Here is a 15,648-nt window from a genome sequence, read left to right on the forward strand (position 1 = left end):
GAAAAACAGCCCCTAGAGTTTTTGGTCATAAATCTGCTGGCAGGAGGCACAAACAACAAACTTGTCTTCTTGTTTTACTGCTTAAAACATAACAAGCCGGTAAACATCAGTTTCACTTACAGTCATGTTGTGGGACAGATTTATCATCCGTACCGTGGTAACTACACATTACACCTCATCTCAAGCAATGAGCTCAGTCTGACTGCACACACCAGAGGAAAGGTGACATTTATGAACTGGAATGGCTGATTACCAGCACAGCGCATACATACCCAACCATCTCCCACTTGGCTAAACATAATCCTGTTAGGGCTGAAATGCGGCCCCAAGGGATTCGTTGTTACAATGCTGCAGTGCACAGAGGGAGTTGGGGTACAATTATGCTCACCATCGTTTAAACAGATTTATTGAAGGGTGAGCAATTTGCACATCTAATTAACCACCAGTCAGGGTCATTTTTAAAGAAAAAAAATACATCAATTTTCATTGCATCCAAGGGAATAGCTTATGAAGCTCCAAAAAAAATTACAAGCATCTAATTTCTAAAACACAGCTTTCACAGAAAAATAATGGTTCTCAACCTTAGTGGGTGTACGAATAATCAAGTGAGTTGGTTAAAAACCTTGGCCTCACCTCAGATTCTGATTGTGTAGGCTTCGGGTAAAACCCATGCATTTTTAATCAGTGGCCCTGGCAATTTTGATGTACCAGTGTGTGCTTCATGAGAACTCCTGGTCTAGAAACTTTCATTTGCTCAGAACAAGAAAAAAAGTGGAAAGTAAGCATCAGCTATCAACCATATTAATAAATCATTTCCCAGAATCATTTAGTAATCGAGCTTCTGAAATAAATGTTCCTCATAAGAGATAATTTCTATGCTAATATGTTATATGCTCTTATAAGGTTTCTGTGACCTTAGTATAATCCTGAGAACTATCTCCTTGTGTTCAGGGAGGACTAAAAATACCATGCTTGATCAACTGTAGGTTCTAGTAAATATAAACTATAGATAATCACCACAACATCACGACTTAAAGAGGTGTGAAAGAAACTGATTTGCTCCTGCTGAAATCATGCAACCTAAGATTTCAACTCTAGCATCCTTCAGAAAGAAGTGCTTACACACGTCTGCCTGCTGGACTTCCCTCAAGAATGAAAAATATTTACATCAACTCAGATACATGTAAATTCTTCTAGTTATGGCATCATAAGCTCAAGGCTATACCATAATAGTTTTTTTCACATTTACATTCAAATGTTCCGAATTAAGAAGACAGAATGTTTTAGCATTTTGCTAAGCGTAAAATTTTTATATTGGGAAAAAATCAAGAACACAACAACAACCAAAAAAAAACCCTACTAAGCCAGAGAATTAGAAAGACTACTATTATAGTCCTATCAAGTTTGGCAAAAAAAAAAAAAAAAAAAGAAGAGGTTAAGTTTCTAAAAAAAAGTCAATACAATTGATCTCAGCAAAAAGTAGGATAGAATATTGTAAATAGAAGTGCTAATCTTTACTGGGTATCTTACATGTGCCACCCACAAGGTTCAAGTACCCCTCATTAGTCCTCAGACCCTGAGAGAGGCACTCAATTACCCCACTTTACAGAGCCAAGGTGCCAAGATCCACAAAAGCCAGGACCTGGAGGCTCCTTTTCCCAGGGTCCTCACATCCCCACCCTTCATTTGTCGCTCACTAAATTCAAAGCTCAAATTCAACATCTGCAGCTTAACATACTAAAAGTAGCAGTATATAATGATCAAATTGGTTCTACATTGTAAAAGCAAAGTGTCTACATTGTACGCTGTGCCAAAATATCTCATGTACCCCATAAATACATACACCTACCATGTACCCACAAAAATTAAAAAAATTATTTTAAAGCAAAATGTCCAATGGTGTCAAAAACTATTGCACGTATCTAAATACAATAAAATTCTCTGCTCTACGCATCTTATGAAAACTTTAAGAGATTCAGATGTCAATTTAAGCTTTTTCACTTTAATACAATTCTAGTTCCTAAGTATTTGCTATACATATTAAAAGCATTACTGAAAAACCAATTCTCCCATATTTTATACCTATGCTGAAACCACAGAAAGCAAATGTGTATCAAAAAATCTTTATAAATCTAACACTGAGGTCACAAAGGACAAATTACTAACTAAAAAAGAACTGGTTGCTGATTGTGAAACTGTCATTCTTTCTAAGAACAGGCTATAATTATTGGTTCCTAGAATCCATTAAAACTCTTTAAATGTTATGTAAGTTTGCACAATGCATTCATTCTAAAAATGCTCTACATACTCACAACCTATCATTTTTTGGCAATGTCATCTGACAGTTCACTTTCTTACTCACAAAAGCTAATTGAAGACATTCTGCACTACCTCAGGCAATGCCCAACCATCAATAAACATTTACGTAAATCTGCTAATTGAGTTTAAGACCTGTCATATGCAAGGCTACAGACCCGTATACAACCTCCTGACCACAGTCCTAAATACTATGTCATACAACAGTGGCTTCCACTGGTACCCTGGAGTACCTACAGAGACAACTACCTATTAAATAGACAAATGACACAGCAACCCTGCAGTTACCCATTCACTTGGTTATAGTATATCCTCCTGCCTAAAGATACGTAAAGCTTTAAAAAGTGATTGTCAATGAGCTGACACTGGAATTCATATATTCAATGGAAACCCTTTGAAAGTCACACGAAAACAGTCTTCCACTTGAGGAACGAGCAGTGGGAAATCAACAGTAACTTATCTGCACTAATGCTAGGTAACATTTAGTTGACCCATATTTCTCACACTCCTAAGGAGTCAACCAGACAGACAGCTACTGTATGTCCTTGACCAAGTCTTAGATGCTTAGATGGCACTGCTGATGCAAATAACTCAGTGCTCAAATGCAAGGACAGAATAAGAAAAGATAACCACGCAGGTGTCAAGCAGTGTGTATGTTGTTTAAATCATAAAAGACAGGATCCATCCTTTGGTTTAGCATTACAGTAAATCAGTATAATTTATTCTGTAAACATAATTTAAAAATCATTCTGGAGTCCCAAAATGAACTAGAAGGGGAGATGGAAAAATAGAAATGTTGTCTATAATTTAAAAATACTAAATGCATTAAAATTTCCAGTGATGAGTAACTATTTCAATGTAATTTCTTCCTGATATACTAACAGTTCCTGATACCTACCCTTTTGACAGAAAAGATTACACTTTTGCTTTACATTCAATTTGTTCTCTTTCTTTCTTTCTTTTTTGAGACAGAGTCTCACTCCATCACGCAGGATGGATGGAGTGCAAAGGCACGATCTCGGCCCACTGCAACCTTTGGCTCCCGGGTTCAAGCGATTCTTGTACTTCAGCCTCCCAAGTAGCTGGAATTATAGGTGCGTGCACCACATCCAGCTCATTTTTGTATTTTTAGTAGAGACAGGGTTTTGCCATGTTGGCCTGGCTGGTCTTGAACTCCTGAGCTCAGGTGATCCACCCACCTCAGACTCCCAAAGTGCTGAGATTACAGGCATGAGCCACCACGCCTGGCCCCGTTTCTTTAAACGCTAGCTCTGCACACAGCATTAAAGAGAAATCTCAGCAAAAATAAAGTCTATCACAGTGACTATATCACTAAGAGAATATGAAGCAGAATATGAAAAAATAAAATTTACTGTTTATTTCTTTGTTACACAAAGAAAATTAAAGGTGGTCCAAGACATCTCAGTCCATCTCCTAGGTCCTTTTGGCCATAATCACACACACATTAATAGCAAGCTAGATTACGAATCTAGCTCAGGGTCAAGTTTTTCCACTTTAATGACTATCTCTGGAGCTAAGGCGGCAGCTCCGGCTTGCTGGTTCTCTGCCTCCGACTCCGACAGCACCTCTTCCTTTATTTTCACAGGCTTATTACTGGCCTCCTCCTCTTCATCTGAAGACTCATCGAGCTCCCATTCATCATCTATGTCCATTTCAAATACTCTCACATGACGAAGATTGGAGCTTAACTAAAAAAAAGAAAAGGCCATAGAAGCATTTTTAAATTAATGGCTTAATTAACATATCACATATAAGGAATTAGAAATCAGAAGGCTGAATCAAAGAATGGTTTATGGGAAAGTTATATTTCCATCAATTTACAACAAAATCAATAAACTCAGCTTCCATTTTGTATAAAAAGATCTCCACATAACAACAGTAGCAATTTCGTGAGATTAAAATCTAGAATGATTATTAACTACTTAGTAAGCTTTATCAGAACAAGAGAACTAAATAGCTAAGGCCACCACAGGATCCTAGTCAATACAAGCTATAAATCACAATAAAAATATTGGCACAGAAGGACCTTATATATCATGTATGTGATGAAGGTTCCAAAGAAGCCATGTTACTTCTCGCTATTTCTTAGTTGCTGAATGATCTGTGAACACTTACCACACAGGATACTTTTCGAAAACCATTCCCAGCAACATACTGTGCTTTCATACTTTCCAGTAATCTCCAGTGCTTCTCGAAATGCATGGTGCGGGTGGGAATAGCACTACATTGTTCATCTAGCCTAAAGAGGGGGAAAAAACAACCCAGAAATAAAAAATGGATCTTCTCCTCCCTAGTTTACCACAGGTGGTATTAACATCAATTATGGTTTTGATTTCTACTCATACTGCTATTTCCAATATAATGTTAGCAACTGTTGTATTTTTTTTAGAAGTTGTGATATAATACTTTATAAAAAATTCCATATTCTATATTTTGGCTGGGCATAGTGGCTCATGTTTGTAATCTTAGCACTCTACGAGGCCAAGGTTGGAGGACTGCTTTACAGGAGTTCAAGGCCAGACTGGGCAACGTAGTAAGACCCCATCCCTGTAAAAAAATAAAATTAGCCACGCAAGGTGGCACATGCCTGTAATCCCAGAGGCTGAGGCAGGTGGGTCACCTGAGCCCATGAGTTTGAGAGCACAGTGAGCTATGATCGCATCACTGCACTCCAACCTGGGTGAAAGAGAGAGGCCCTGTCAAGAAAGAAAGAGAGAAAGAGAGAGAGAGAAAGAGAGAGAGAAAGAGAGAAAGAGAAAGAAAGAAAGAAAGAAAGAAAGAAAGAAAGAAAGAAAGAAAGAAAGAAAAGAAAAGAAAGAAGGAAAGAAAAGGAAAGAAGGAAAGAAAAGAAAAGAAAGAAAAGAAAGAAAAGAAAGAAAGAAAGAAAGAAAGAAAGAAAGAAAGAAAGAAAGAAAGAAAGAAAGAAAAATATTTTAATTCCAAATAGGCAGAATATCATCTTAGCAAAGTTTCTGACTCCCTTTCAAAGAAAGTAAATGGATACATTTTTAAATTAGAGAAGAGATCTGCTTACTTAAGTCTCAGTCAATTAAAGCCATCTCTTGGAAGTGACAGTATATTTCCCACATAGGTAAATTCTGGAGGGAAAATACTGAAGGCAAATCAAAAATAATTCCAACCAACTAGGGTTAATGTCTCCTTGAAAATGTAACTAAAAGAAGTCCCATTTTCCACTCCAAGTAATTTCCCACCTTGATTCCAGCAAATACTTCTTGATTTGCTAGTAAAGCAAAGGGACAAAAAAAGCTATTAAGGCCAGCATATTTTGAACGAAAAACGGGAGCATTTCTGCTCAGCTACCTCTATGGTTATCCCTAATAACAAAATAGCCATTATCTAGCATAACTAAAAGGTTGGAATTTATAATGTGCATTAAAAAACATTTAACTGTAATACCAGAAAGACAGTTTTACTAGTTACCTTGTAGAATAAGTCCCAGTGAACTGATATGCTGCAGAATCTTCACTGTTATATACTAAAGACAAAGGCAGCTGGACCAAGAGTCTATCTCTTCCTTCACGTCCGATAGTGTCTTTAAGAACTACCGTTACAGTTTCATCATCATAAAACTGTGCATCTAAACAACTGTAGATGCTGGAATTAAAATAAGTTTTGTTATATCAAAGATGGTCATGACTACTGAGAAAGTACTGTATGTATATTATCCTGGCAGCAAGCAGAAAAAAAAATTAAAACCTAAGTGACATTCTGTACAATAACATTTAAAATACATCATTGGTTTGTATTAAACTCAATTACTTTTTGCAGTGATTATTCACATATATAATTAGATCTTAAAAATGGGTAATCATGACCCTCCAGAATCTGTGAAGCTGTTTCAGTTCTAGAAAACCCTTGCCTATCAATGGTTAGGCCTTAAGCCTGTGGAAATTCTATGAATGACACCTTACATACACATTCAGAAAACAGACTTGACTCGACTGAAAAAAATAAGATATTACCTATGAAAAATAGGCACAGCAACTCCAAAAGTTTGTCATAAAACAAAAACTTCTTTTATGTGAGGGGAAAAAAGTGAGAAAAAGATCAGCCTGTGATTAGTCAGTTTTTTCCCTTGCGAAGCCTTGGGGACGGCTTAGGTACTGTTACCCTTTTGAAACCTGAGAAAATCTCCGATCACTGAGAATGGCATCGCCTCATAATTTTTTGGCCCTAACAAGTATTTCGGCCCCGTAGGCTATCTGCCCACTGGAAGCACGTTACTTTCTTTGCCAACAGGGAGCTCAGAAGTAGTAATTATAGGAAACCATATGACATAAACTCCTGCAGGGCAGTAAGGTTCTATTCCATCGTGAGTCAAATCATTCTCTATGTATAAATACAAAGAATCCTGCCTTCTATTTTGGCAGTGACAAAGCCCTTTTGCCTATATTATCACCGTAACTGAGTCTGATAACATTCCCAAACGTACACACACATATGTGTATGTACATTTCATCCAAACAAGATGCAAGACTTACCTTCTTCTGACTTTTTCCGTTGTGGCATATGTAAAGCTCCCAAATTTAATAGCAATTAGTCCATTACTTACAGATCTTAAAGAAGGAAGGGAGAAAAACAGAGACGCTGTAGAACAACCTTGATAGTCAATAATCTAAATGCTTAGAAGAACATGATTGTCAGGCTCGGTACATTTACCTAATACCAAATCCCAGACCAAAAACACCATTGTTCTTCTCTAGAACACTGAGAACTGGCTTAAGCGCCTAGACAGATAAACCAACTTGGTTTAAAATCATACAGTCACCAAAGTAAATAGATAACTTAGCCAGAGACAATTTGGAATAGAAATAACCAAATTATTTTTGGTTACATCTTGGGCTCAACATTTTCTTCAAATTCAGATTTAAAACCATTTTTAAGATACCAATGGCATTCTAAATATGCTTTATTTTTCAGAACTTTTACTTTGAATTTCAAAGGAAGTAGGCAAGGCCTCTTTTTTAATGAAAAGTATACTTAACCCTAGGCAAAAATCACTTCTAGAAGGCAGCCACTTTTAGAAGTTTATGACTTCTAAAATGTTACTTTAACTTTTTGGAAGTTTTTAACTTCTAAAAAACGAGATATAATATCCTGAGTTTTCTGCTGTCATATTTTTCCTAAATCTAAAGAAAAGTCCTATACACAATGATTATATGCCAATACGAAATTAATCTACAACAAGATTATATGACTTCCTAATTCCATGTTACCATCTTAATTAGATGAAAACTAGCAAATGACAAATCTAAAAGTAACGAAGTAGTTTAAAATCTGAAATGCTGGAAGGCTGTACGCTTCATTCTTAATAAAATCTTATCTCTTTGATTCAGATTAATACTTACTGGGAAATATCAGTATGTCTCCTTAAGATGCACATTTTATAAAGTGAATCTTCTAGAATAGTAAAAAGAAGGTAATGTAGATTTGAAGTTTTATTATTCCACCTAAGAAAAAAAATTGTCATAACGTTTTTTAACTGTTGATGGCTAAAACAAAATTGTATTGTTCACGCAAGATAGGGAAGAAATACACACTTACAGAAAAGGAAATTTGAACAGTCTACGTGCAGTGTCTTCACTAAAATAAAATGGAAAAAGAAATGAGAAAAATTTAAATGGGCTGCCAAATTACACCACCCAACAGGTAAACAGGATTACCTTCTGGTATCTCGATACAATGGAATACAGATTGCTTGATTCATCGATTTCCCAATTACATCCTATATAAAATAAGATTTTTAAAAACAATTAAAGCATTTATATGCACATAGATACTCTACAGAAAGTGACCATCACTCTTCGAATGTAGTAAAAAAAATCATCTATATCACCAAACCTTTATGAGAAACTTTAGTGACAGTTTTGACAGTGAGGAAAAAGAAAATTCTGAGCTGAAAAGGACCTTGGAGCTGAGCATAGGGCAGGTTTAAGACCACCCCCCCTCTGGTCTCATAACAACCCTTCATTCACAGCCTTCAGTAGTAAACATGAGACACATCAGCTCTGTAACTAAGACTGTTTACAGTGAATTTCTTCTCAGAACAAATAAAATACTCAAGATGCCAACACCTTTAGTAATCTTTATACACACACACACACACACACACTCGTGTGTGTAAGAAACTAACAAAAGTATTAGGTTGAACCATATGAAATTGTACTTTTGTTAGTCAAAAACAGCTGAATATCAACATTTTCATAGTTCATTCTAAAAACTAAGATCATTTACATAAGTGAGCCACATACTGTAGTCACTATTGCTCCTACACAAAGACATGCATTTCTTTCAAACTTACTGCTGGCTTTTGCAAACACTGATCAATAATGTTCTCCATCCGCCTTTTCACAAAATGCAATGATTTTCGAGGATAATAAGGAAACAGCAAAGGACTTTCTGGTTTCAAACAAAAACAGAAACAAAAATAAAAGAAGCTATAGCAAACTTATAATTAAAAGAAAATAATCTACTGTTAGAGGCAGTCTGCACAGTTTATCTCAAGGTAGAATTTTCACTGATCACTTCACTGGATTTTCACACAACCTCATTAAAACGACCAGGGCCTTTTCTGCCTTTCATCAAACCCCACTGACAGCTCACTAAAAACCACCTCACTTAGTACAAGCTTAGACTCACCAGAATCCAACTGTATGTTTCTGCTGGCTATAAGAAGAAAGGAACGATTTGGGAACCACCAAATATATGAGGAAATAAAGTTCATTCTTCTCTTCTTTGCCACAGTGAAATGACAGTAACAGTCCAGTACTGTTTTGTAAGAGTCTCAAAAACAGGAGACTGGAAACTAGCTCTATATAAATAAGCTCTTTACGTTTTAAAAGGTTACTTTACCAGGAGAAAATAACATGTAATTCAGCACTTACTGACACCTGCTGTGCTAGGTTTTTAAAAATAATGTTTTTCATTGCTTATAACAGCCATAAGAAGTAAACACCATATTCTCCAATTTACAGATGAAAAAAAATGAAGCTTAGCAGGATTAGGCAATTGCCCAGTGTGAAAATAACTAAGTATCTAGATTATCAATCAAGCCCAGATCTGACACATGCCCACCCTCTTCCACTGTGCTTTGTAGGCCTTCCCTTAGATAAAGCCATGCTGGACAAAATGAACCATAATCACACAAACATTTTAAGTTCACCAGGTGACAGATGCTATGGTATCACAGAAAGACACTGGTCTTTGTTTCTGCTTTCTAGAACAGAGCTTCAAGCCTTTGGAATTTCCTGAGTGATAAAGATGACAGGATCATCTTTTTTGTTTTGTTGTGTGTGTTTTTTTTTTTTAATGGAGTCTCGTTCTGTTGCCCAGGCTGGAGCGCAGTGGTGTGATCTCGGCTCATTGCAACCTCTGCCTCCCAGATTCAAGCAATTCTCCTGCCTCATCCTCCTAAGTAACTAGGACTACAGGTACAGGCCACCATATCCAGCTAATTTTTGCATTTTTAAGAGACAGGGTTTCACCATGTTGGCCGGGATGGTCTCAAATTCCTGACTTCAAGTGATCTGCCTGCCTCACCCTCCCAAAGTGCTAGGATTACCATCTTTTGTTTTAATGAGGCAACTCTTGGCTGGCACCTAGACAGCTTTAGGCTAGGGGCTGGCTGCCAAAAAGACCAAGCCTTGATTAGAAGTTTGGAACTTTCAGTCCACCCACCAACCTCCAGGGAGGAGAGAGGGGCTTGGAGGTTGAGTTCAATCATCAATGGGCAAAGACTTCATCAGTCATGTCTACATAATGAAACCTCCATCAATACACTGGGACACTGAGTTCAGAGAACTTCCTAGGTGGTGAACATGTCAAGCTGCTGGGGGAGCATGGAAGCTCTGCACCTTTCCCTCCATACCCTGCCTTATACATCACTTCTATGTGGCTGTTCCTGAGCCATATTCTTTACCATACAATGGTAAACATAAATTAAATGTTTCCCTGAGCTTTGTGAGCCATTCCAGCTAAATTATCCAACCTGAAGGGGAGGAAGGTTCTGGGAACTCCTGACTATACAGCCAAGTCAGACAACAAGCATGGCTACCCAAGAGATGGGGGTGACCTAGAGACCCGACACCTGATGTGAGGGCAGTCTTGCAGGACTGCGCCCTCATCCTGTGGAGTCTGCACTAACTGCCTGTAATGAGTGTCAGAACTGAACTGCAGGATACTCTGTTGGTGTCAAAATTGGTGTCAGGAGGAAAAAAACTCACTTTGTTGTCAGAAACACTAAGTAGAAACCACTCAGATGGTAGCCCCTAGACCGCTTCTGTGCTAAGTGCCAGGCATTAGTGTAGGTGCTTATCGAGATTAATTTATTTCATCTCCACACCAGTTTTTTGAGGGAGGCATTACTATCATCTTCATTTTCAGATGAGAAACTAGGCACAGAGAGTTAGACAACTTGCTCTCAGCCATGTTACTAGGAAGTAGAGCAGATTCCAACCCAGACAAGCCAGCTTCCATTGCACCAACTTTTACCCAATACACAATACTGACCTACATACCCTAAGAAAGTACACAGATCAACTATTTAGCTCTTGATTTTTGCAGTCTAAGAAAATAGTTTCGCTGATACTTCCTCACTGGGATTCATTACGGAACTCAGTAGTGGTTCCATTAGGTCTGTAGCTAAGATCAGGCCTTTCCTATTCAGACACATAAGATGTGGGGGGAAAAAGAGGATAGGACCTATTCTTAGCCTGGTAACATTCCCTGAATCAATAATAGCCAAAATAGCAACAGGGTCCAGGTGCCACTACTCTTGGCGCACTGCCACTGGCTCTCCCCAGACATCCTGCCTTATTCCTTGGGCATTCTGATTAAGTACAGTAAATGAGTAGCATCTCCTGTACCTTTATCCTCCCTCATTTCAACAGTTAACTTGCACCAATGCAGCTCCCTACTGACCTCAAGACTCTCTGGCAATACAAAATAGGTTCTGCTCTGAAAAAGAATTTAGACTATATGCAAAGTTCTGGGCATCAAAGAATTTTCTCCCTCATTCATTCATTCATAGAAGCAGCAACCAAATCGAAGTGGCAGAAATTACTACAAGTTGAGTTTCACTTACCTAAAATGCTTGGGTCCAAAAGTATTTTGGATTTATTTTGGATTTTAGAATGTTTGGATATATATAATGAGATATCTTGGGAATGGAATTCAAGTCTAAACATGAAATTCATTCATGTTTCATGTACGTCTTATACAATATTTTTAAAATTTTGCGCCTGAAACAAAGTCTTGACTGCGATTTGTCATATGAGGTCAGGTATGGAGTTTTCCACTTGTGGTGTCATGTTGGTGCTCAAAAAGCTTTAGATTTTGGAGCATTTCAGACTTCGGATTTTTGGATTAAGATGGTCACCTCGTACTTCTGTCTAGTTAAAACCTTAGGCTTTCATGTTAACAGAATCCTAGCTCCACCACTAACCAGCTTGTGTGATCTCGGGCCTCTCAAACTTTCTGTTTCCTCATTAGTCAATGGGGATGCCAAGTACCTACCCATAGAATCTTGTGAGGATAAAAGCAGGTATTATGTATATATGGCAAACTAAACACCCCATAAATGTTAGTTACTACCTTAAACATCAAAGAAATTGCTAAACGTGGTCAGATTATTCCTTCAGACAGCAAAGAAACATGTGCTTTAAAAATATTTTCACCTAAAATGGTAAAATGTGTTGGCATATTTAATGGGTGCTGTTATGTGCTGCATCCCTAATTATGCTGGACAGCTTTACTGTATTAACACTGACATCCTAGAAAATGAAAGGCATAATAAGTGCGCGCACACACACACACACACACACACACACACACACACACTACAACCTGAGGAGAATACAGTTGAGCATCACTGTGCTTTTAGAAGATAATAAATTGAAACTGGCAAAAAAAAGACTTTTCTCACTAGTTGGCTCTATAGCTTCCCCTCAAAATCCCATTTTTTTACAGGATGCAAAACACACACTTATATAAGAATACTTAGAAATAAGCAATCTTACTAGGGCACAGTGAACTTCAGAGTGTCTTCTATCTATCATGGTGATGTCATACACTATTGGTTATTTTGCTGATCCTTTAATCAAATAAAAATGGACACAAAAAATAAGTCTAATAAACTTATATAAGCGTTCAGCAAGTTTTCAGCCAAACTGTTAGCAGATCTATTCAAGATCTAGTCTTAAGTAAAAATAACCATGCCCAAAATCTGGGTGGTTCATAAAATACCTTTCAGGTAGCTGCTATTTTGAAGAAAGTCATACCACTGGTTTCCTTCTGTGTTAGGGGGTGACACAAGATCATCATCTTCATCTTTCAAGTACTAGAAATACAGAATTAGAAATTTAAGTTTATTCATACCTGAAAGGGAAAATAGAAAAAGAAAGGAAAAGACCAAAAAAAAAAAAAAATTAAGTTTAGTAAATCAAAGAATTCAGGTCTAAAAGCTATTCATATTTAATACTTTTTAAATTCAGTAAGTTACTTTGTTTTATTGCCAAGTCCTCTGAAAGTGCATTACTATTATTCTGAGGTAGCCAAAATCTGCTATGTGTATGTGGTAGAATGAGCCCTCCAGCAGTGTCAGCTAGCTACTACCTTAAAAATCGAAGAAACTGCTGACCAATTTGTAGTTGTTTAGTCGAGCAACTAAACAGACTGCAAAGTATGAAAACAGTTCTGTTGCAGATGTAGAGACCACAAATCAAACTTAAATTTTGTTTCTTCTTCATAATCATATTTTAATTTTACATATGCAAGTTATAAATTAGTTTCACAAGTATCAATTGTCAACATACTATCCATTCACTCTATGGCAGTTGTTCTCCAAGTAAGGTCCACAGACTCCTGGGAATCCCCAAGATGCTTTTGGGGGTCAACACTAGTTTTATAATAATGCAGATGTCACCTGCTCTTTACACTGTGGTAACATTTGCACTGATGGTGGGGAAAACTGTAAGTGACTCAGCCAAGAGTCAAGGTAGAGGTCCCAAATCATACCAGCAGTCACTGTGTTGTTTTTCTGTCACATACTCATAGTTTCATTTGAAGTCATTAAATTACTGACTTTATTAAGTTTTAACCCTTGAGTACAAAGCTTTAATATTCTGTGTGACAGAATTGAGAGTTACACATAGATACTTTTGCTACACAAAGTAAGATCATTATTTTGAGGAAAAAGCACTTATGTAAAAGCAAAAATAGGCTGGGCACAGTGGTTCATGCCTCTAATCCCCGTACTTTAAGAGGCCACAGTAGGTGTATCACTTGAGCCCAGGAGCTCAAGACCAACCTGGGCAACATGGCGGGTCTCTACAAAATAGACAAAAATTAGCTAGGCCTGGTGGTATGCGCTTGTAGCCCCAGCTACTCAGGAGGCTGAGGTGGCAGGATCACTTGAGTCCAGGAGGTGGAGGCTGCAGTGAGCAATGACTGCACCACTGCAGTCAGAAGACCGACCCTGTCTCAAAAAAAATTGCTTTTGGAAAACCTCATCTGCCCCTGTGTGCTTCACAACACAAAGACTTTTCTGAGTAAATTGGTGATGCCATTAATGAAATCTAGCTTATAGTCTGATGAAAGGTGGCAGCATTTAGAACAGCTGCATGACTCACAGAACCGACACTTCCAAAATGACCAAAGCAGGATGTTACAAAATTATGCATGGGCAAAAGATCCAAAGTGGGAGGGAGATGAATGAATTTTAATGTAACAGAGTAAAAAACGTTCACTGATGCAATTTTAGATTCCACATTGAAACGAACCTTTAAGATATAATCACTTGTCCAGATTTGATATAATAAAGCAACGTCACAATTATCTGAAAAAGCTAATACCTCTCCCTTTCCATATACACACCTGTGTGAGGACTGGTATTATAGAAACAACATATGAAAACAGACTGAATGTAGAAGCAGATATGAGAATTCACCTGTTTTCTATTAAGCTGGACATCAAAGAGGTTTGCAAGAATATGAAACATTACCAGTCTTCACGAAATTATTTTTATTTTGCCAAAGATTATTGTTCACTAAAAATATTTATATTAACATGTAATAGTAAGTGGGTATATTCTATTTTCTTTTTTCCTTTTTCTTTTGCGACTGAGTCTCACTCTGTTGCCTAGGCTGGAGTGCAGTGATGCAATCTTGGCTCACTGCAACCTCCACCTCCTGGGTTCAAGCAGTTCTTGTGCCTAAACCTCCTGAGTAGCTAGGATTACAGGTGTGAGCCACAATGCCTGGCTGGTATATTCTATTTTTGAGTGAAATAAGGAATAATATTTTTATGTTTAATTTTTAATATCTAATCATGCCTATCAGCAATAGATGACAACTCACATAAACAAAAGCTCTTTTCTAGTCCTCAGTAATTCTTTTTTTTTTTTGAGATGGAGTCTCATTCTGTCACCCAGAATGAAGTACAGTGGCTTGATCTCAGCTCACTGCAACCTCCACCTCCCGAGTTCAAGTGATTCTCCTGCCTTTGCCTCCTGAGTAGCTGGGATTACAGGTGCCCACCACCACACCCGGCTTATTTTTATATTTTTAGTACTCAATACTTTTTAAGAATGTAAAAGGGTTTTCAGATCAAAAAGTTTAAAAGCTGCTGCTTTTTGGTTATTTTACTAAAAGAGCAGAGCTCCTCTATTACTTGGTATTATACTACTTTCCAGAAACTTTGGATAACAAAGATGAACTGCTTAAAAGTTCTAAGTTTAAAATTTTATAAAATGAGTTCAAAGCCCATACCTGACCAACTCTTTCAACGTTAAAGTATTTTCCTTTTCGATTATAAAGGTCTGGAGCCTGGAAAAAATAAGCAGAGTTTAATTCTTAATTCAGATCACAAAGAAAAATATCCTAAATTTAAACCAAAACTTTCCTTTTCAAGAGCGCTGTGAGTGGCAGTTATTCTTTTTTTATGGATTGTAAGACACACAAACAAAAGTCTAGTTTATTGACTATGTTTATAAACATAATTAGTTCAACAGTTTAAAAAAAGTAATTGCTACAGACTTCAATTAAATTGGGTTAAATTTAATTATGTCATATCATTACCCAGGTTTACTGCAATTATTTTTTTTTAGACTGCATTACAGAAGACCAATTTCTTACCTCATTGAAATGTTCAGTAAGAAATTCAGCAACGAATGTGATATCTTTCTGAGTCATCTATCAACAAGAGGAGCAAAAAGAAAACAAATCAAGATAAAAGAAAACTGCTCAATCAAAGAAATGGTACATAATGATAAATGTGACATTTTTACGATCTACT

At 37.1% G+C, this 15,648-nt stretch overlaps 1 protein-coding gene across 6 annotated transcripts in view; it reads right to left on the minus strand.

Moving 5' to 3' along the window:
• Nucleotides 1–3,671: 3,671 nt before the first annotated feature.
• The window catches only part of ANAPC4 (anaphase promoting complex subunit 4), a 40,045-nt gene continuing 28,068 nt past the window's right edge, over nucleotides 3,672–15,648 (minus strand). For all 6 annotated transcript variants that reach the window (XM_078367416.1, XM_078367415.1, XM_002745937.7 and 3 more), the window contains 11 exons: nucleotides 15,489–15,545; nucleotides 15,123–15,179; nucleotides 12,601–12,694; nucleotides 8,660–8,757; nucleotides 8,022–8,083; nucleotides 7,903–7,941; nucleotides 7,707–7,808; nucleotides 6,840–6,914; nucleotides 5,779–5,952; nucleotides 4,453–4,576; nucleotides 3,672–4,025 (listed from right to left, as the gene is read on the minus strand). In XM_078367416.1, coding sequence (XP_078223542.1) covers nucleotides 3,798–4,025; nucleotides 4,453–4,576; nucleotides 5,779–5,952; nucleotides 6,840–6,914; nucleotides 7,707–7,808; nucleotides 7,903–7,941; nucleotides 8,022–8,083; nucleotides 8,660–8,757; nucleotides 12,601–12,694; nucleotides 15,123–15,179; nucleotides 15,489–15,545 — 1,110 coding nt within the window. In that variant the 3' untranslated portion in view covers nucleotides 3,672–3,797. The remainder of the gene's footprint in view (nucleotides 4,026–4,452; nucleotides 4,577–5,778; nucleotides 5,953–6,839; nucleotides 6,915–7,706; nucleotides 7,809–7,902; nucleotides 7,942–8,021; nucleotides 8,084–8,659; nucleotides 8,758–12,600; nucleotides 12,695–15,122; nucleotides 15,180–15,488; nucleotides 15,546–15,648) is intronic.

Source organism: Callithrix jacchus, chromosome 3, assembly GCF_049354715.1.
Source record: "Callithrix jacchus isolate 240 chromosome 3, calJac240_pri, whole genome shotgun sequence".
Lineage (NCBI taxonomy): Eukaryota > Metazoa > Chordata > Mammalia > Primates > Cebidae > Callithrix > Callithrix jacchus.